Source organism: Notamacropus eugenii, chromosome 2, assembly GCF_028372415.1.
Source record: "Notamacropus eugenii isolate mMacEug1 chromosome 2, mMacEug1.pri_v2, whole genome shotgun sequence".
In the NCBI taxonomy this organism is placed as follows: Eukaryota; Metazoa; Chordata; class Mammalia; order Diprotodontia; family Macropodidae; genus Notamacropus; species Notamacropus eugenii.
Window position 1 is genome coordinate 84,067,962 of NC_092873.1, and position 21,782 is coordinate 84,089,743.

Below are 21,782 nucleotides of genomic sequence, written 5' to 3' on the forward strand. Positions count from 1 at the left end.
GTTAACATTCTAATTTGTACTCTAGTTCTTTGAGTACACATGATTGCCCTTACTACCCCCTATGAGGGTAGGGACCAAGCCCTAACTAAATTTGGAACCTCCCTCAAAGACTAGCAATTAGGGTTAAGTGACTTGCCCAAGGTCACACAACTAGTGAGTGTCAAGTGTCTGAAGTGAGATTTGAACACAGGTCCTCCTGACTCCTGCACTGGTGCTCTATCCACTGCACCACCTAGCTGCCCCAACGACAATTCATAAAAGCTTGTGAAATGATTGAATGCTTTAATAAGGAAGGCAGTTAAACAAACAATGTCAATAAGATTTATGACAAGTAAACCACAACTCTGAATAATTGTGAACTGACTGTAAACAGAAAGAAGGAACTGAGGGGACTGGCTATCTGTGGACTCCAGAGAGGCAAGATTAATTAGAATCTATCTTTGCTATCAATAAAGGTGAATTCTGTTATTGGTGAGTCATCTCATCTAAATCCATCTCTAAGTAAGAGCCCAGTGAAATCACTGTAAATGGACATACTTAAAGAGAGATATCACTTTCCTCCTTTAGTCCCCTTCTCCAGTGCCCCATATCCCTTCTCACTGGGAAGTTCTTTATGCCATAGAATGCAAGTCCCTCTTGCAATCAAGATGATGTTCTATTGTTTGCAGAATTTAAGATTTAACAATGGATCAAACAAAGCTAATGTATCATCCTATCTCCTATTCACCCATTCTATTCTATTCAATATACCCGCAGTAAAATGTTAGGTCATATACTAAGTCCCAGGAACAGTGCAGCACATCTCTGGGAATCACTATTACTCAGCACACATCACACATGTAGCTGTAGCCCCCTTTCCAGAATGCCATAGGAAAGACCACCTCTTAAAGACTTCACTTAACACTTCAATTCAACCCCATTCTCACTGCTGATCTTCTTCTAGTTTAAATTTTTCCACCTCCCTTCCTCCCATCCCCTTGGATAACCCTTACTGTCCAGTGCTGGAAGAGAATGTTGAATTAATTTGCCATTCATTGGGCTGGAGATGATAGGTTATGAAACACAAAACCCTTGCCTGCATTCAGGACACCACAAATGGCTTCACTATCTTTATCCTACCATTTGATCATTTTTTGTTCATTCCCTTCTTCTCACTATTTCCCTCCATTAGCATTAGATGGTAAGTAGATTAGAGGTGGGAAGAGAGCCAGAGAGAGACAAATGTCCCACTACAGCATGATCCTGGTACAGAGGCAAAAGAGTAAGATAGACAAGGGCATTTGGTTTCATATTCTCAGTCCATCAGTCTTTGGCAAAGTTCTTTTCTCTTCTTCTCAGGCTGGTAGACAGAGGGGTCTGTAGACTGTCTGGCACAAAGGATGGCACCACTGAACACCTTACTCCCCTTTGCCCAAGGGTAGGCTTGGAGGAATCATTTAAAATTCTCTAGGATGGTTTAGGAAGGATATGACCTGAGCCTCTCTGGGGAGGAGAGGGACAGTGGAAAGTCGCTGGGAGTCACTTGTAGATTTGGAAGGTAGAGAATAGGGGTATGAATTCTTCTTTTGATTCTCACTAATGTGTAACCCTGGACACAATCTCTCCCAGTTTCTCAGGTGACTAGGATCAAGCTTATATGTGACACACCCTTGACCCCTCTCATCCCTACCTCGCCCAGAAGAGGGTCTCTTCTCTCTCAAGAGCTCAAGGAGAAACTGGATCCTCTGCCCCAGAGTCCAAAGAAGGGAAAGATCTTTCCAGTGAAAGATGCAGTGAAGGTATAAATGGGCTCTTGAGTGGCAGCATTGCTAAATGTCACCCAGCCTACTTCATAATCAAGGGAGACACGGATTTGCCTGGGATTCTCTTCCAGAGACAGCCTGGTAGGGAAGGAGCCCAAGGCTGAAACAAAACCCCAGGCCAGTCGCACTGCCCATATCCCTTCCTCTGGCCTAAGCCTGAGTTCTCCTTTCCGTCGGACATCCTGGTTCACCACACCCACAGTGCAGCTGCCCCCATGGGCCAGGTCCACAGTTATCACCCACGTGTGCCTCCCTCCCACAAAGCCATCCTGGGCTAGGACACAGATGGCCCGATCAAAACGTTGTGGACTGTCTGGTGAGGTCTGCCATTTGTAGGAGAACTGGACCCGCTGGTAATCTTCCGATAGGAGGAGTTTGGGGTGAGCTGTCTGGGGGTCTAAGAAGATATGAGCTGGAAGAAAGAGAATAATGCACATAGTTAACATCGATCATAACTGCACAGGGGAAGGTGTAAAAATTGCATTTGGCATCAATTTCTCACTTCAGCTTAGGCTGAAGTCGCTTCCCTCTTATATTACCCTAAATAAATTACTAACTTCCAACCCACTCTGTGGGACCAAGATATCCTCTTCCTTTATTCAAGCAGTCTGCCCCTCTTGGAAAGAAAACTTGATCTGGAAATCACAGACCTGAAGTCTAATCTTAATTTTCCCACTAACTTGCCCTGAGACATTGCACACACCACTTTAGCTCGGACAGAAGGCATCACAGGTCTTAGTCCAATCCTCTTATTTTCCAAAAGAAAATGAATCCCAGCATGGCAAAATGATTTGCCCAAGACACACATATAATAAGCAGCAGAGTTGGAATTCAAACCCAGGTCCTTTGATTCTAAATCCAGTACTCTTCATCTGGGAACAGTAGTGCCATCTCCTCATTTTCCATGTCACTGCACTCGTTTTGGATTTGTTTGACTTCTCCACTATGCCAGGTACTTCCCCATCCCCTTTTCAGCTTTTTTTTATGTGATTTCTCTCATTAGATTGTAAACTCCTTGAAAGGAAGACCTGTATTTTTCATACTTTCGTTCCCAGCACTCTGCACAATGCTTTGTACAGAGTAGGAATTTAATATATATTTATCAACTATTGACAACTGATCCTTAGTTCTTTCTGTAAATTAAGGGTGTTGGACTGGATCAGGAGTGGGGAACCTGTAGCCTCAAGAGACCTGGGATAGATAGTCAACGCATCCTTTCAAACCAGAGGTGAGATATAGTCAGCCTATTCAGCTCTGGAGAATCAATTGTTAGAATTTTCAATACGAGCATTAACACCTTGAGTGGTGTCATGGATAGAGTGTCAGGCCTGCAGTTACAACGACTCCTATTCATAAATTCATAAAATCAAATCCAGCCTTAGACCCACTAACCTTGTGAATCTGGGCAAGTCTCCTTATTTGCCTCAGTTTCCTCATCTGTAAAATGAGTTAGAAAAGGAAATGGTAATCCATTCCAGTATAGAAAGTTATGAAGAGTCAGACATGACTGAAATGACTCAACAACAAAAATTTACACCTTGGAAATTGGCAAACACTACAAATCATGGCTTAATGTATTATCCTGTTGACTGTAGATTTAAGAAAGTGATAAAAGTATGTCATAACTTTTTTTTTTCTCCACAAAGCCAGTTATCAAACACTAACCAACACATCCCCATTTTAAGGTCTGATCTTCTGCAATTCCATGATCTACTTCCATGGACTCTATTCCTAGCAGACTGATGAGGGTATATTCTGAGTCCTAGTATGTGTCTTTTCTAATTTATAGTGCCCTATACCCATCTGCCTACCCAATTAAAGCCAGTCCCATCTTCCAAATTTGGCTTAAAGATCTCCTCTAGGAAGCCATCCCTAAGACACATCCATACCACTTGGATTCACCATTCAGTTCAACCAATGGTGTTGTTCAGTGGTTTCAGACTCTCCATGATCCCATTTGGAGTTTTCTTGGCAAAGATAATTGGAGTAGTATGACTCCAATTTCTTTCTCCAGCTCATTTTACAGTTGAGGAGACTAAGGCAAACAGGGCTTAAGTGACTCACCTAAGGTCACATAGTAAATTTCTGAGGTCAAATTTGAACTCAAGACTTCCTGAATTCAAGCTAAGGACTATATCTACTATTTCATATATGTAGCCCACCAATGAAAGTTCACAATGGCAAATACTGTCTTTTCTTCTTTTGATATATCCTTAAAGTATATCCCATACAGATCTCCTGCACAAGTCTTACTCTTTGTTTGGGGAAACTGGGATATCCCTAAAACACATCCACATTTTTCTCAGCCCCAAGACACTCACCTGGCTCATAGTCCAGTTCAAAGAGCAGTTTTTCTGTGGGAAGAGGAGGGGAAATTTAGCAGATGGGATTTATGTCAGATCTAAGTAAGAACTCAGAAAGAGTTCAACCCCTCTCTTGACAGATGCTGAGAAGCAGAGTAGGGGAAATAGGCTCACAAAGGTCCGTGCAGGGTGTATTGGAGTAACCTCTAACTTTCTAATTTTCAGTGTGAGCATGTACACCTCAGACGTCAGTAACTGCTACAAATGAGGACTGATTTTGTTGACTGTCTAGATTAAGAAAATGATGAAGAAAATGTTAATAACGCAGACTAAACTTAAAAGTGTATATGCCTACATTTCAGGCACCCCTCCTCCCCACTTACCCCCAGAATGCTGTTAAACATTTACCAGCATGTACACACTATAAGCTGATAATAATTATCACTGGTATTTATATGATGCTTTAAGATGTGGAGAGTGTTTTACATTCATAATCTTATTTGAAGCTCCCAATACCCCCAGGCTTATGTCAGGAACTAGGAGAAGACAGGAAGAAATAAAGAAGAGGTAGGTTAACATTACTGGAGGCAGAGAGATATAATCAAAACAGCCCTGGACTAGAAGTCAAGAAACTTACATCCAAGTCTTGGCTCTGTTACTTAAGGGCTGTGCAACCTTGGGAAAACCATTTCCCTTCTCTGACTTCGAGTCACCCCATCTGTAAAATGAGGCAGTTGGACTAGATGTTGTCTAAGGTCTCTTCCAGACCTAGCACTCTTGATTCTTGATTATGAATTACCAATATTTACTATAAATGCTGTTGATTCTTCCTATTATTGAAGATTACTTTTGTTAATAATTTTCATTGTTATTTTGCTATTGATAATCATATCAATCTATTTTTGCTAGCACTTTAAATACATTTTCCCCCTCAGAAATGTTAACTATCATTTCATATTCCCTTCATATCATCCCTGTGAAAGGGAACAGAGATTATCCTCCTAGTCTTATCAAATCTCTAGATAGGAAACTCAGACACGTACTGGCAAAGCAATTTGCCAAAATTCACACAGCAAATCAGCAGTGGACCTAGGAAGCAAATCCAGATGTTGTCTTTAAAGAAAGAACTTTGCATCACTTTAGGACTACAACATCTGGAATCTGGAACAACCTTTCAAACCCCCAGGGATCTGAGCATAGGTGGATCCTCTTACCCAGAAACATTTTCATTTCTCTCTGCAGTTGAAAAGCCTGTTGAGGGAAGTCCCTGATCCTCTCACCCAGGTCGGGAGAAACAGCTTCTGGTTTTCGGCACTTCCTGGTTTCACACCTAGAAACACACATGCACAAAAAGAAAAATGACGAGATCCTAGGGATTATCCTGCTTGAAGGTTCTTTGGGAATTCTGAGCTGGTCACTAGTTTCTTTTAGCTCTGGACTCCAAGTCTCACAGCCCAGGGAGAATTTCTCCTAAAGGTCTTCCATGATTGAGGCCAAACTAATTTTCCCTTTGAGGTGTTTTTAAAGTTGGGGATGCATGTGTGCATACATATACATACAATAAATACAGGGATTGGACTTATGATTTCATAGGTATATGATTTCACTCCCCAGTGAATAAAGGCCATCTATCAAGACAGATCAACACCATTTTTGCAACTTATAGTCTTAGAAAGTTGTCTAAACAGGGAGAGGTTAAGTGACTTGCCCAGGGAGATACAGCCAGTATGTATGTCAGAGGCAGAACATGAATCCAGGTTTTCCTGGCTCCAAGGCCAGATTTCTATCCACTGTATGCTGATTCTCTTCTTATATAGGTATGCAATATTACTAATAACTCAAATTTAAATAGCACTTTAAAAATTACAACATACTTTCCTCACAACAACACCATGCAAGTATTATTATTCACTGAGCCTCAGAGAGGGGAAGTCACTTACCTAAGGTGACATAGCTAATGAGAATCAGAGTTGGAACTCAAACCCCCAGGATTCTTTCCACTACACTTAGCACTGTGTGTGTGTGGGTGTGTGGGAACTTGTATATATCTGTTTATGTATATATAGGTGTGAGCTTACTTGCCTTCTGAGACATCATATAGCCCTTTCCTTATACCCCTCTCATTGTTGTTCAGTCGTTTTCAGTTGTATATGACTTTTTGTGACCCCATTTGGGGTTTTCTTGGCAAAGATATTAGAGTGGTTCTCCATTTCCTTCTCCAGCTCATTTAATGAACCAAGAAACTGAGACAAAAAAGGGTCACAAAGTTAGTAAGTGCCTGAGGCCAGATTTGAACTCATAAAGACTGAGACTTCCTGCCTCCAGGTCCCACACTCTATCCACTGTGCTGCCTCATCCCTCTCTTCTCATATTTTAGTTTATATGTTAGTAACTGTGTAGGTCCTTTATTGCATCCATTAGACTGTAAGCAGCCTGAGGGCAAGAGCCTTCCCATTACTTCCCAAAAGTAGGCATTTACTCTGTTTTGTTTGGTTGGTTGGTTTTTGGTTAGGGCAAGCCCACTTCACCACTCAGTGCCTCCATGCAACTCTCAAAACTCAAAGTTACAGAATAGTTGCATTGGTAGACAGTTTCCTCATTTGGGAAATCCCTACACCAGTGAAATCACAGATCTGAACCAGATGAGGAGGAGGAGGAGGAGGATAATGATAAATTATTACATTAAAATTTCCTGTGCTTATGTACATATGTGTAACACATGTATAACAATGTACACAATTCATTGTGTAACGTGTGCATATTTGTATGTATTTGTGTGAGAGACAGAAAGAAAGGAAGAGTAAGAAGGAATCACTTGCCTGATTAGGGTGCTCCTGATGTCCTAAAAAAAAGAGAAATACCAAGCATTCAGTTCCCATGCTTCCCATCTTTCCTGAAGGTTACTAGAAACTCTTAAGCACTATAGTCATGGGCAACTGCCCTGGGACTCAGTATCATAGGATCCCATCACTGGAAGAGACTCCAGAAGTCACATCGAATTCAGGGTTTCTCTGAAACATAAATCTCATCTACAACATTCCTGGCTGGTGCTCAGCAATTATCCAACCTCTGATTCCCAAGAGACTGGGAACTCATTACAATCCGTTTCACTTTGGACAACTAATTATTAGGAAGTTGTTTTTCTTCATCTTAAGTAGAAATCTGTTTCTCTTTACTAACCTTTTTCCCATTTTCTTTTCTTTTTATTTTGAACTTAAACAACAAATAAAGATAACATTCCACATCCAATGTGGAACAGAAGGAAAGCATCATATGTCAAACGTGAATCTCCGCTATGTTGAGTTTGCTTTTCCTTTTATATAAAAAATTAAATATATAACTTTCTAAGTTGTCTTATGATTCTTTCTGTTCTTTTTTTTGTTATTTTCTCTTCGAGGTAGGGACCAGGGGAAGGGCTGGGATAGGAAGGGGGTGGGGGATTCATATTCCTAATCTCTCTCTGGGTATAAATATCTAACAACCAGTTCTCCAGAAGAAGACAAAAATATATACATAACATACTTTTAAGTTTAATGTGCATTATAAGCATTTTTCCATCTCTTTATTAAATCTGCACAATGAACGAAACAATAAATTAAGCCCTTTTTTTGGTTGTTCTGTCAGTTTTATCTGACTCTTTGTGACCCCATTTGGGGTTTTCTTGGCAAAGATACTGGAGTGGTTTGCCATTTCCTTCTTCAGCCCATTTTACATATAGGAACTGAGGCAAACAGGGTTAAGCGATTTGCCCAGGATCCTCAGAATTTGAATTCGAGTCCTCCAGACTCCACAGTCAGCACCTTATCCACTGCACCACCTAGCAGTCCAAAATTAAGCCCTAATTTGTAGCATTTGTTAATTTTTGAGGCATATAATGCTCACCCTGAAAATTTAGCAGTTGGCTCCTGTGCACAACTAGCTGTCTCCCTCTCACTTCCTTCCTCCATAACTTCCACCTATTATTTTTACTAGGTCTTCCTAGCTCTTGGGGAGGCAGGAATTGACCTCCATGATACTGCCCATGCTCCTGCTGCCTCCTTGCAAGTCCAAAACATCTTCACTGCAGCAAGGAGTGAGGCCCTTTTGAGCTCTGAAATCCTGAATATTTATAAAATGACCACTTCACAAGATGTATACCACTTTGTTATTTCTCTCTAATTGTTACCAGGCAGGTAGGTGGTGCATTGCAAAAAGTACTGGGTCTCATGTTAGGAAGACTCATCTTCCCAAGTTCAAATCTGGTTTCAGACACTACCTACCTGTGTGATCCTAGGCAAGTCACTTCGATGGAGTCCTGATAGATCTGCCCCCAGCCCCAATAGTCTAACTTCATTACTGGCCCATTGTATCTACCTAGCCTCCTCCTCTCCCCCCACCCCATCCCCCATCCCCGCCAATGCCCTAATTTATTCATATATGCCTCACTTATCACTAGAACAACAGGTGTGTCCCTAAAACTCATAGTTATCAAAGAAACAGCAAGCATGAGAACCTAGCCACCACCTCTACCCATTCCTACAGAAACGGATGTGTTCCTGTAGTCAATCACAATTTCATCGCCCATCTAACCTAAAATAGAACTACAATACTTTACTATCTATCTGGACCAGAGAGGACCACAACAGCTAGCCAGTTGGAGGGTAGCACGGCCAGAATTTAGCCACCAAACCATAGATGGGACCTCTCCTCAATTACCTAATCCCTTAACAAACTCCTCCTGCCTTTTTAATATTAATCATATTCCTATATTCTATGAAAATTTCTGTTATGTAATTGCATCTTTACCCTATAAAAATCCATCTGATTTCCTCCAAAGTTGCTAGTTCTTCTTGGAACTTAGCCTGCTTCATGAGAGGCATCAATCTCAATAAATGCAGGTGGTCTGACTGAATTCTTTGAGACAGTTCTTTGAGATATTCCAAAACCTCAACAATCTTTGGCATCCCTGGGTTTCAGCGTCAACAGCTTTACCCTGTTTACTTCAGTTTCCTCAACTATAAAATGAGATAGAGAAGGAAATGGCTAATCACTCTAGGATCTCTGCCAAGAAAATCCCAAATAGGGCCATGAAGAGTCAGACATAACTGAACAGCAAATTGTTACTCAGTTCCTTCATGATACTGAGCTGAAATTTGCCTTTCTGAACTCATTGGTCCTACCTCTGTCCTACAAAAGAGAGAAGGGAAGTACTGGAAGTACTGGAAGGGCAGGGGAAGAAGAGGTAGTAATAACATTTTTAGAGTTCTTTACAAAGCACTTGCCACAGTGCCTGGCACATAGTAGGCATTTAATAAATGTTTATTAATGGATTGACTGTGAGGTAGGTATTTAATAAATGCTTGTTCACTGATTATTTAAAGATTCCCAGAAAAGGGGATTCCATAGACTCTCTCAGTCATCTGTTCCCATTTACCTCAACAAATAATATTGTACCCATCTTACAGAAGAGGAAACTGAGGCTCAAGATTAAGGGACTTGCCCTTGGTCACATAGTAAGTGCTGTAGTCTTGAAATACCAAATATAATGCCTGTTGCAGTGTGCTCCAATGCGTATCCAAATGTCTTAGAAGGAAAAAAAGTGGGTCTGTCTCCATACTGCTCACCTTCAGCAGTTCTCTTGCTGGGCGCTCCAGTTTTTCTTCCAGTTCTGATATCAAAGCATTAAAACGGCAGATCTCACTCTGGACAAGGGACTCAAACTCATTCTTCTGCTTCAAAATATCTCCATCCAACTTTTCAAGCTGAGTCAAAAGTAAGTACTGCTGCCTCTCCAGAAACTGGCACATATGCTCAAATTCTGAGATGACCTTCTCTCTCTTGGAGGCCACCTGAGACTGGGGGAACAGGGAAAAGGAACAAAGAGATGCCCACAAAATGATCCCTACCTCCTCCTTCTCCTCTTGCTCTTCCTTTTCCCCATTTCTCTCCTTTCACTTCCATTTCCTCCATCTCTACCATCCCATCTCCCTCAGCTTAATGACACTGATATTTCCCTGTACCAGACACACTCAGAAGTCCCAGAGAAACCATCTCCATTCTCCCTCATATTCATATGGTCTAGAGGTAGAAAGAAGGCATAAAATGACCTCCCAGGCCCTGTCCAGATTGAGAAGCAATCTGTAGTAGGAGATAACCAGAGGAAAGAAGAGGATGGCACGTGAGTGACTTACCAATAAGACCTGGATCCTCTGATCTTCTCTGGACTGGATTCCTTGAATGTCCTCTCTCTCACTCTTCAGAGATTCTAGACACCTATGGATTTGTTCCTGAGAAGAAGAGGGAAGGAATTCTTAGGATGGAAAATCAGAGGAATCTTTTGAGGGTTAGGGAAGTTATCTTTTTCAACCACTTGCCTCCAGGCAGGCCCCACCAACCAGACACTAGTCTTCATTGATTCTCTCCCTAGGAGTAGCTAGGTGATTCAGTGGCTACAGTATGGAACTGGAGTTCAAATCCTGCCTCAGATACTTACTACTTATGTGACCCTGGACACAAGTCACTTAATCTCTGCCTCAGTTTCCTCATCTGAAAAATGGAGATAATAACAGCACTTACCTTCCAAGGTTGTTATGAAGATCAAAAGGGGCAATATATACAAAGTGCTTAGCAAAACTTAAAGTGCTAGGTAAATGCTAGCTAACTCTATGCCCCATTGAACTACTCTCCCTCAAGCTCCTTTGATGGATATAACATTATTCATAAATGTGGGTATTCTCAAACACTATATTCTGGATCCTCCCTTCTCTACACTCTTACCCTTGGTGATGTCACGAGCTCACATGAGTTTAATTATCATTTCTGTGAGGATGACTCCCCATTCTATAGCCACAAATCTGTTCTGGGAAGTTTGGATTCAGTCAAACAGCAGCACTTGAGGACCTAGAGGGCCACGTGTGGCTCCAAGGCTGCAGGGTTCCTACCCCTGCATGTCTCTCCACTGTGTTCCAGTCCCACTTCACTAACTTCTTACAGGACATTCCAAACAGGATGACCCATAAGCGCCACAAAGTCAACACATCCAAAACAGAACTCATTATCTTTTCCCAAAACTCACTTGTCTTCTGAACTTCTCTATTTCTGTTATAGGCACCACCCTCCTTCCAGTCACCCAGGTGCACAATCTCAGTGTCATCTCTGATTCCTCATTAACACTCACCCCACATATAAAATCAGTTGCCAAATCTCATCGTTTCTATCTCCACAACATCTCTCATGTTTGTCTCCTTCTCTAAATAGTAACTGTTTCTCTTTTACTCAGGAACCTTGAGGGTCTTCCCCTCCCAGTTTGATTTTTTTTCTTTTTTATTAATAGGGGCCATCCACTGTGTAACTACTTAAAGAGGTCTATTCATTGAATGGGTGAATGTCACTCAAAGTGAGAATGTGATAAGACCTTAACCTAAAATGGCCAGGGTCTCCCATTGCATCCTGGACCATCTCCAGTCACCCTGATTGATATCCGGCCACAGGACCCAGATGGTTCAGGAGGAGAAAGTGAGGCTGGTGACGTGCACAACCCTCCCTCACTCAAATCAAAGTCAACTGCAAGTCATGTCATCATCTTGAAATCATGGTCCTCTTTGAGAATAACGTTTGTCCTCTTCTCTCCACACATACACACAGTCACTATGCTGCTTCAGGTTCTTATCACCTCTCACCTAGGCTATTACACTAGATTCCTAGTTGGAAACCCTGTCTTCAATTTCTCTCCACTTCAGTCCAACCTCTGCACAGTCGCCCAAGTGACATTCCTAAACCATAGTTCTCACCATGTTACTCCCATAGTTAATAGATCCTAGTGGCTTCCATTTACATCAGGCTTCAAATAGAAACTCTTCTGTATGCCATCTAAAGCCCTTGACAGAATAGGCATATTACCCCTTGAGTGTCTACTGCAGTCCAGTCAAACTGACCTTTTCACTGTTCTTCTTACATAGACGCCCCTCTCTGGTCTTAGCACTGACTGTTCGCCATGCATAGAATGCTCTTCTCTTTGCCTCAATCTCATAGAATGCTTAGTTTCCTACAAGACTCCACTTGGGCATCACTTTCACATGAGGTTTTTCCTGATGTCCCCAGTGGCTAGTGCCCTCCCTTTAAAATGATTTTGTGTCTGTTTTGTATATAATTCTCTCTCTCTCTCTCTCTCTCTCTCTCTCTCTCTCTCTCTCTCTCTCTCTCTCTCTCTCTCTCTCCACACATGCACAACTATATCTTACATATAACATATTATATATAAAATTACATGTGTGATACATGACTATATGTAGTCATATATAAAATATGTATATATGCACTATCTCTCTCAGCTAGGTTGTAAGTTCCTTGAGGACAAGGACTTTTTTTTTATGTTTGTATTCCCAGGTCCTAGAACATGTTGTTGTTCAGTCATTCTATCATACATACATTTCCTCCTCTGTACAATGAGGAGGCTGGCCTAGATAATCTCTAAATCCCTTTCCACGAAATGTCTCAAAATCCATGATCAAGAACAGGAAAAATATTGATAATATTTTTAAATAGATAATTTGGAGAAAAATTCATTTGACTTTAGAGAGAGTCAGAGATATAGGATTATAGAATCTCAGAATTAGAAAAGAGCACAAGGATTGTTTAACCCAATCCTTCCCTGAGCAGGAATTCTATCCCTCCCACCCCATTAAAAAGGAAGTCTCACACACACACACACACACACACACACACACACACACACACACACACACACACACCCCAGAAAAAAATCATTTGGAATGGTAGAGTGAAAAGAGCAATGCATTTGGAGACAGGGTACCTGAGTTCAATTATCACCAGTTTTTAATTTACAATCTGTATGACTTTTAGCAAATCACTTAGGCTTCAATTTCCTCATCTGTAAAATGAAGGAATCTATGATCCTATGGGCATGATGTAATTGAAAAAGCACTAAAATCAGATTCAAAAGACTGGGTTTGAATCCTGGCTTAGCCATTCTAGCTGTGTGAACTTGTGAGATTCATTCAATCTGTCCAACCCCCTATTTCTTCATCCTTAAAATAAGGATAATAATCCTCAGCAGTCAGAAAAATCAAATGAGATCACAGAATTATAGGGTGAGAACTAGAAAAGGGACCTTAGAGAACATCTTGTCCAACTCTCTTATTTTACAAATGAACAATGAAGGCCAAGAGATTAAGTTACTTCCCAGGCCACACAGTAAGTAACAAAGCCAAGGACATGAATCCAGGCCCTCTGACTCCAGAGCCCATGCTCTTTCCAATCAATGTACAGGGAATCCCAAAATCTTCTCTAAGGCATTTGGGACACTTCAACTATGCTACCTCCACATAATAATGATAAGGAATGTAAAAATGTTTTATAACCATTGAGGGTTATACAAACCTTAAGTTCTATAAATATTACTCAACAAAAATATATTTACTCAACCTCAGACTCATATACTTTTCTGCACTCAGCTGTGCACTCAGATATATACACACATTAACACATGTGCCAAAATATATACCTAGCAAACACTCATTCATGTAAACATTGACATGTAATCTCTGTACTCCATGACCAATTCTTCTTCTGTGAGAATAATATCCAAATGGATGGGAGGTGGTAGGGCAGAAGGGGGGGAAAGTGGCCATAGATCATTATAGATAATCCACAAAGCAGAAATGAAGAAATGATTGCATCCACAGGTATCAGATATTGTCTATCTCTAGTCCCAGGCTTATTTACTTGAAGCCCAGAGATCTGGTCCTGGGGAGTTTGGGACATGGTAACACCCTTCCCACACTGTTCTTACCCGGTAGGGATCTGCTGCATCCTCTAGGAAACGCACAGTGTGACTCCGGTGCTCCAGGGCTTCCCGGCATTTCACACACAACTGCTTTTCATCATCCTCACAGAAGAAGTAAATCTTTTCCTTATGTTCCTCACAGAGGTCCTGTCCCAGGCCTGGAGGAGGTGCTGACTTTAGCCTCTCGATGTTTTCCACAACACTAGCCAGCTGCCAATTAGGCCGGAGCCCCTCAGGATGGAAGGGATCCTTGCAAAGTGGACAGATGGGTTGCCCATCAGGATCAGGACCAGGGATTTCACAGTAGCGAGTGAGACATCCCCTACAGAAGTTGTGGCCGCAGTCAATGGTAACAGGTTCTCTCAGGATGCCTTGGCAGATGGGGCAATTGACTTCATCTTCCAGGATGGTCAGGGAAGTAGCTGAGGCCATAGTGTTCTCCATAACTTCTTGCTGTCCTCAGAACTAGTCCTTTGTCTCACTTTTTTCTGTTTGTCTGGCTGGGATAGAAACAAGGAGAGGAAAGGACAAAACAAATACACATATACTCAGATATGCATACAGTCAAAAACACATTCAGACAAACACATACTCAAGTATACATTTATACGTGAACATTGATGTGCACAAATACATTTATACACACAGTCACATAGGACCTTCTTTCTCCCAGAGAACAGATGTGGTCATACACAGAAGTAGCTGAACACCTCTCATCTGGAGCCTCAGCATGACAGGTTTCTTTGTCTCCTTCTCCAACCCAAGCCAACACGCCATACCAGTCAACAGTGAGAAGGGGGAGTGGTAGAAGACAGACTTGCAGAGACTCCAGAGATGACCTTAATAGCTACCTGCTTTGTGTTCCATAATCTGGTGCTCCCTACCCCCTCTGTCAGTCTGGACAACCATGACTGGAGAGACTATGCGCAAGTTCAACTCAGCAAGGTAACTAGATAATCCACTGCAAAAATAGCATCTCCTCTTCTGTACGTGGGGCAACCAACAGGAAAGATGAGAGGACTGGGTCACACAGGGGTAAATGGCAAACATGACCTCTCCCAACCCCAGCCCCCATCAAGAGGGCCAGATGTCTCCACGAAGATTGGTTATATCAACTACCTCAGGCTTCTGACAGCTGTTTGGGAGGGGTGTGAAGGAACTCTGATAAGGGAACTAGTCCCTGGTGTTTTCAAGGGATTATACTCTGGCTTCCCTCTATGCTCTGAGGTCAAGCAAATTAGGATGGGAAATAAGGTGAGAAATGGGGCCAAGTAGCACAAACAGTGCTTGGAACAGGGGAAAGGAAAGTAAGATGATTTGAGGATTTGTTTTTGAGGGGAGAAGAGACAGTGAGATGTTTACTGGAACCTTGGTCTTGGCCTTGGAGTTGGAAGACCTGGTCACTGATTAGCTGAGTGAGCACAGCCAATTTTTTAACCTTGCTCAGCCTCAATTTCCTCATATGTAAAATGGGAATGAAAATCACTGTAATTACCTACATTGCAACAATAATGTGAAGATCAAATAGGAAAATGGATTTATACCTAGAAGTCAGGTGTTCCTAACCTTTTTTTGTATCATGGACCTTTTCGGCAGTCTGGTGAGGCCAATGGACCTCTCTTGGAATGATGCTCTTATATGGATAAAATCAAATTGCCGCTGCTGCTGTTTGTCCTTCATTCTTAAAGAGGACCATCACATCAGGGAGGTGATGTCATGACATGCAACTGAACTGGATTTAAGTGAGGGAGGGTTGTGCAAAGTCATCATCCTCATTTTCTCCTCTGGAGCCATCTGGGTCCAGTGGCAAGATATGGACCAAGCTGATTGGAGATGGCCCAGGATGCAGTGGAGGATGTTGGCCTTTTCAAGCTAAGGTCTTTAACAGGTTTCAGTTTGACTGAGGCAGTGCCCGTTCAGTGACTAAGGCTTAACAAAAATGAGGCAAAGAATGGTCTCAAAAATAAAAAAATAAAATAAAAATAGATCTGGGAGGGGAGGGCCTTCAGCATTCCTGGAGAAAACAGAAACAATTGTTATTTACATTCATTCTAAACCAATCAGCTCCCAATCAGTGACCAAGTAGGGTTTGGTCTGAGACCAGAGGGATTTGGGGTTAAAACTGGTCTTTAAGAGAAAAAAATGAAGACAAGAAAAAAATGTTTCAGAGATTAAAATTTACATTCCCCTTGGGCAGATCACCTGCAGGTAGCAGTGTGATACCCTATGTGGAGAGAGAGAAGAAAAGGAGAGAGAGAGGCAGAGACAGAGAGAGAGACTGAGAGAGAGAAAAAAAGGAAGGAAGGAAGGAAGGAAGGAAGGAAGGAAGGAAGGAAGGAAGGAAGGAAGGAAGAAAGAAAGAAAGAAAGAAAGAAAGAAAGAAAGAAAGAAAGAAAGAAAGAAAGAAAGAAAGAAAGAAAGAAAGAAAGAAAGAAAGAAAGAAAAAGAAAGGGAGAGAGAGAGAAAGAAAGAAAGAGAGAAAGGAAGGAAGGAAGAAAAGAGAACGTTGCCCAACTGGAGTTTGGTCCCTAATGGGCAACTCCTGTACTCACAGAGGTTGCTGTTTATCCTTCGTTCTCAGAGGACCATGAAATCAGGGAGGTGATGCCATAACATGCAAGTGAGTTGGATTTAAGTGAGGGAGGACTGTAGAGTCACCAGACTCACTTTCTCCTAGGGAGCCATCTGGGACCAGTGGCAATATATGGATCAGGACAACTGGAGATGGTCCAGGATACAGTAGAGGACCTTGGCCTTTTCAAACTAAGGCAAGGATAAAATTAAATACAAAAATTAGAAAAGAAACTAATAATATTTCAATATAGGTATTAACATTTTTTAAAAGCATAGAGTCATGGTCCCTAGGTTAAGAACCCTTGCTATAAAGTGCCATACAAAAGTAAATAATTCTTGTTATTATCAGGATATTGTCATCAATATTTACCACACCTAAATATAGGCTATGCCCGTAAAATGAGATTTATTTGGGGAAAAAAATAAGAGAGAGAGGAAGAAAGAAAAAAAGAAATATTTGCTGAAAAAAAAAAAGATACAGTTTTAGGCTTCACTTAGATCTTCTACCTGCCAGATTTGAGGGAGAATACAACCTATATTCAGACTAATATGGCATTATCATCATTTCTGCAGACATGGTCTTTCTAGTGGTTGACTTTTATGCAACATATGAAGACTTACAAAGTGCTTTCCTCACAATTCTCTTTAAAAGAGGTAATAAAAGTGTGAGGATAAAGCGTGATAAGATAAGAGGGCTGTTTTGAGTCACAGTACTTGAGTTCAAATGCTAATTTTGCCAATTACTATCTTTAATAAGAATAAGTCCCACATATAGAGAGGAGCCTGCCTACAACAAGACTCATCCTTGTGTGGCTCAAAGGGAGGCAGAATACACAGCTATATGTCTTTTCCCTTCACCCTCTCCAAGAAAATCTTTCATTCCTGTCAGCACAAGAGGCAGGAAGTTGGGCCCGGAGGCCATCACTCTGTTCTCCTCAGAGAAAGGGGATGCTGGCCTAGAAGAACATTCATCCATTCCTTTAAATATTTATGTTAACAGGACTTTTAGTGAGCCAGTCGCTAACCTTGGAATGATGAAATAGCAGGCCAGAGACAAAGTGCCAGTGATCAGGTGGCCATTTAATTAATTAGATTCATTATGAGGAACAGATCTGAAAATACAGAATTCTCCTGATCAGAATTCCACCTTGCTGTAGTGAAAGCAGAGATTGTATACACAAATCACAAGCTGATGGGGGGAGAAGGGGAGGTGGATTAGAAACAATCATTTCTCAGGGCCTAACTGGCTTCCCATGACAGGCCCACAATATAGATGTTCTAGCGTTCTATGAGAACAGTATTTTTTCATATCCTTGGGGGTTGCTACTTGGTGGGTCACAGCACCAGAGTTTTGTGATGGGAACAGGTTCTACAGTCTTTGATTCACTTCACTTAAGATACACAGACACAAGAATGCAGTGATTGTGAAAGTATTGCCAAGGGTTTGATTGATCATTTCAAGATGTTTTGTAAGCTTCTGACTTGCAAGTTAGAAGAGGCAATTCTGAAAAATCCGAATTATTAGTATGTTCATTACACATATCATATTGGTTAAGATGAAAATTATAATTCCCTTCACATTATTCATATAGGGGATATGATCTGATTTGATTTAACTTTTGATCACTTTGTCCTTTGCGGGGGAAAGGGAACCTCAAGTTCTATATCGAAGGTTTGATCCTTAGTTCTACAATGAACACAGGTAACAAATAACAAAGAAACTCATTTATCTAAGTCTTTGATTTATTTATTTAAAATAGAAACTAGAGAAGGTATACATAGGAGGATCTCTACAATATAGAATGTATAAACAATATAAGTATAGAGTGAAGGAGCGCTCCCATTGAAAGCAAGTTTATTCAACTCAAACAAGAGAGATGGTCCTTGATCTCACCCAACGGGAAACCCACTGAAGATTCTATTAAACCAACTGGGGATAGAGACATGATAAAGACTGCCAGCTCCTTTCATGTCTTCCTAAAGTATTTTCCTTCAGCAACCTGAAATGGGGTTGGTTTCTTCCATCTTCTTTCTTGTAGCTCAGAACCAGAAGTGCCTAAAGGGACTTGAAGCTTGATGAGTCTCAAAGAGGGGCTGGCCTTGAACTGATCTCTCTTGACTCTTATGAACTCTATCCCACCCCTCACACATGGCAGAAACTTCATCTCCATCACTGGACTTTGGAACAGCTTATCTTCTCTGAAGTTTATCTATAAAATGAAGCAGTTGGACTAAAGGAACTCTATTGTTTCTCTCAGCTCTTAATCTAAGACCTAGCATTTATACTTTACAAATGAGGAAACTAACGATCAGAGAAGTAAGGTGACTAGCGATAAGTCCAATGGTTACTAAGTGTTGGAGATAGGACTCAGACCAAGGTTTTCTGGTTTGTTTTTGTTTTTGTTTTTTAATTTGAAAAGACTAAAACTGGCCTCAGAACCTGCCTCACATCCATTCGTCCCATTCATCCTCAGTTACCTTGCCATCTGTCCTGCCATCCTCCTGTGCTTCTCTCTTTAACTTCTGGAAACAACAAACAAATCAATACTACCATTGTTTCTGGAAAAGACATGACAATGAGTTGTCCCTTAGCTCCACCCATCATTCCTGTGATTCCCCAGACAAAAACCCCTTTCCTCGGCTACTATTTCTCTATATGTGTTATTTCTCCTATTAGAACCAATAACTGCTAACTTATATACCAATTTTCTTGCCTATGTGAAAGCTTTATAAAAATAATTTACATATGCTTTGAGGTTATCCTTGATGAGGGAATTAGATGGGAACAGACCAGCAATATTCCACAATGAGGCCTTCACATATGTCCTGTGAACTCAGATGGAGACACCAAGAACTTTCTTCTGGGAGGAGACATCCTGCATTGTCCTACCACTTGAATGGGAATAGCCTTGTTCCCCTGGCTATTCTGTGTCCACAGAGAAAACAATTCTCTCTCTCCCTCTCTCTCTCTCTCTCTCTCTTTCTCTCTCTCTCTCTCTCTCTCTCTTTCTCTCTCTCTCTCTCTCTCTCTCTCTCTTTTTCTCATAATGTAGTAAACTGGATGGAAGGAAAGGCCACCTTCCCCCTCCCCCCTTAAGAAATGGGCTTTGGCCACCAAATGGGGAATGGCTGAACAAGTTGTGGTATATGAATGTAATGGAATACTATTGTGCTATAAGAAATGACAAACAGTCAAACTTCAGAAAAACGTGGAAAGACTTATATGAACTGACGCTGAGTGAAATGAGCAGAACCAGGAGAACATTATACACAGTAATAGCCACAGGGTATGAGGACTATTTCTGATAGACTTAGCCCTTCACAGCAATGCAAGGGCCTAAAACATTCCCAAAGGACTCTTAAGGCAAAATGGCTTCCACATCCAGAGAAAGAACTATGGAATGGGAATGCAGAAGGAAGCAGGCTATTTTCTCTTGTGTTACATTTGTTTTGTTTGAGTTTTTCTCCTGGTTTCTCCCATTCATTTTAATTCTTCTAAACAACATGACTAATGTGAAAATGTGTTTAATAAGAATGTATGTGTAGAACCCATATAAGATTTCAAGTCATCTTGGGGAGTGAGAGAAGAGGGAAGGGAAAAGAATTTAAGACTTATCTAGTGATTGTTGAAAACTGAAAAAAAATAAATTAACTAAATTTAAAAAAAAATAAATGAGCTTTGGATTTAGGTCTTGTTGCATTTGTTCTTTTTAGTTTGAAGCACAGGGAATGGAATGACAGACCCAGGACTTCAAGCCATGGGGACTTTAGAGTACAGGATTTCAGGACAGATATTGCAACCAAACAGGGAAACCCTGGGAAGCCAGGGTGCAGGGAAGCAAGCCCAGGACTTTGTACTTGGAACTAATGTTTTATGTGAACAAAGATAAACTGTGAACCTAATCCCTCTTCCTTCCTCAGAGGCTTCACTCCCTAAGTAGTGTAATGGGGATTATGTCCCCTGAGTCAGTCCGTCGGTCAATAAACATTTATTAAGCACCATATTATACGCCAGACAGGGTGCTAAATGCTGAAGATACAAAGAACGGTAAAAAACAGTTCCAGTACTCTGAGGTGTTGACAGGGGAGAACATTTGTATATTCTTGATTTATTTTTGAAGCTAATATTCCTTTGGAAAAGCTAATCTGATTGTTAAGTGGTTAAATGGAACTGGGGGACTAGAGCACTGGAGTCCGAAAATTAGGAGAATGCAAGTGGTAAAGGCTTGATCCAAATGGTAGAGAGAAGAAACCCTTCAGCCCCCTTAGGGTACTGGAGAGCCATGGAGAAGGGTTGAAAATGTAATATACCCGGCATTCAGGCACTGGAGGCCAAAGCAGTCAATGCTACATATAAAACCAACAGTCCTCAATGAGGGTCACATCCTCTTCTGACTTCCATTTCTCTAGTAACTAAATAGCCATAGTGACTATTCAGTCCAATACTAACATGTACTATGTATTAATGACAGTTTCATAATTTCATTTGAGCAATAATCAACAAAATTTAAAGACTGACACACACAACAGTATAATAGTAACTTATCTGGCCTTTTAGAATTATGTTGAAAATTTTGTTTTCCACTTATTAATGTAGACCAAAAAAAGACAAAGAAAAAAATTTTAATAAGTGTCTACAGTGGTAAATAGTAGCCCTAGTTTGATTGAAAACAGCCTTATTCAAATTTTCTAAAAATAGATTCTTGATAAGCCTCTAAATGGACCAGAGGCCTTGCTCAGTTCCCCACATAACAATGAGATCCCTCAGAGTTCCCATATGCTACATGGGGTCAGCATCCATTCAAATCCATAAGCCCAAGCCCCAAGCAGTCATTCTGTGCCAAAATATGTCAGATACTTCATTAAATCAGAGCAGGAGATATTTAATTAAAATGGAATGCAAGGAAAATAATGTGAAATTCAATTAGGTCATAAACATTCCCCAATTAATCCCTCTAGATCCCCAACACAGCATCATAGAAGCGCAGAGGTACAGTGGGTAGGGAGCAGTGGGTCCAAAATCAGGAAGACTTGAGTTCAAATCTGTTCTCCCACACTTACTGACTGTGTGACCTTGGGCAAGTCATAACCTTGGTTGGCCTCAATTTCTTCATCTGTAACATAAGATTAATAACAGCACCTTTTTTCCATGGTTGTAGAGAGGATCAAATGATATAATAATCATAAAGCACTTAGCACAGTGCCTGACACCTACTGAGCGCTATTTAAATGGAAGCTCTTTTTATTATAGGATTATAGATTCAGAGCTAGAAGGAAACAAGTATCTATTAAGTGCCTACTGTATGCCAGGCACTGTGA

General features: G+C 41.0%; 1 protein-coding gene across 5 annotated transcripts; it reads right to left on the bottom strand.

Annotated features, from left to right (window-relative positions):
• Positions 1-265: 265 nt before the first annotated feature.
• LOC140525831 (tripartite motif-containing protein 10-like) lies at positions 266-14,959 on the bottom strand. 5 transcript variants are annotated; one of them, XM_072641531.1, is made up of 9 exons: positions 14,741-14,959; positions 13,896-14,389; positions 10,276-10,371; positions 9,709-9,939; positions 6,925-6,947; positions 5,320-5,435; positions 4,124-4,156; positions 3,195-3,239; positions 266-2,214 (listed from the first exon to the last, which is right to left on the bottom strand). In XM_072641531.1, exons 2-9 carry the CDS (start codon positions 14,331-14,333, stop codon positions 1,697-1,699), a joined length of 1,500 nt encoding a protein of 499 aa, XP_072497632.1. In that variant the 5' UTR covers positions 14,334-14,389; positions 14,741-14,959; the 3' UTR covers positions 266-1,696. The 5 variants fall into 5 exon arrangements, with proteins under 5 accessions (XP_072497632.1, XP_072497635.1, XP_072497634.1 ...); XM_072641534.1 differs by lacking the exon at positions 14,741-14,959 and adding an exon at positions 14,582-14,734; XM_072641533.1 differs by lacking the exon at positions 14,741-14,959 and adding an exon at positions 14,549-14,734.
• Positions 14,960-21,782: the final 6,823 nt, after the last annotated feature.

Coding starts and splice junctions, on each gene's coding strand:
- LOC140525831 (XM_072641531.1), bottom strand. CDS start 14,333: ATGGAGAACACTATGGCCTCAGCTACTTCCCTGACCATCCTGGAAGAT. Junction 5,436..6,924: donor ATCAGGAGCACCCTAATCAG/GCAAGTGATTCC, acceptor GTGTGTTTCTAG/GTGTGAAACCAGGAAGTGCC. Junction 4,157..5,319: donor AGAAATGAAAATGTTTCTGG/GTAAGAGGATCC, acceptor CTCTTCCCACAG/AAAAACTGCTCTTTGAACTG.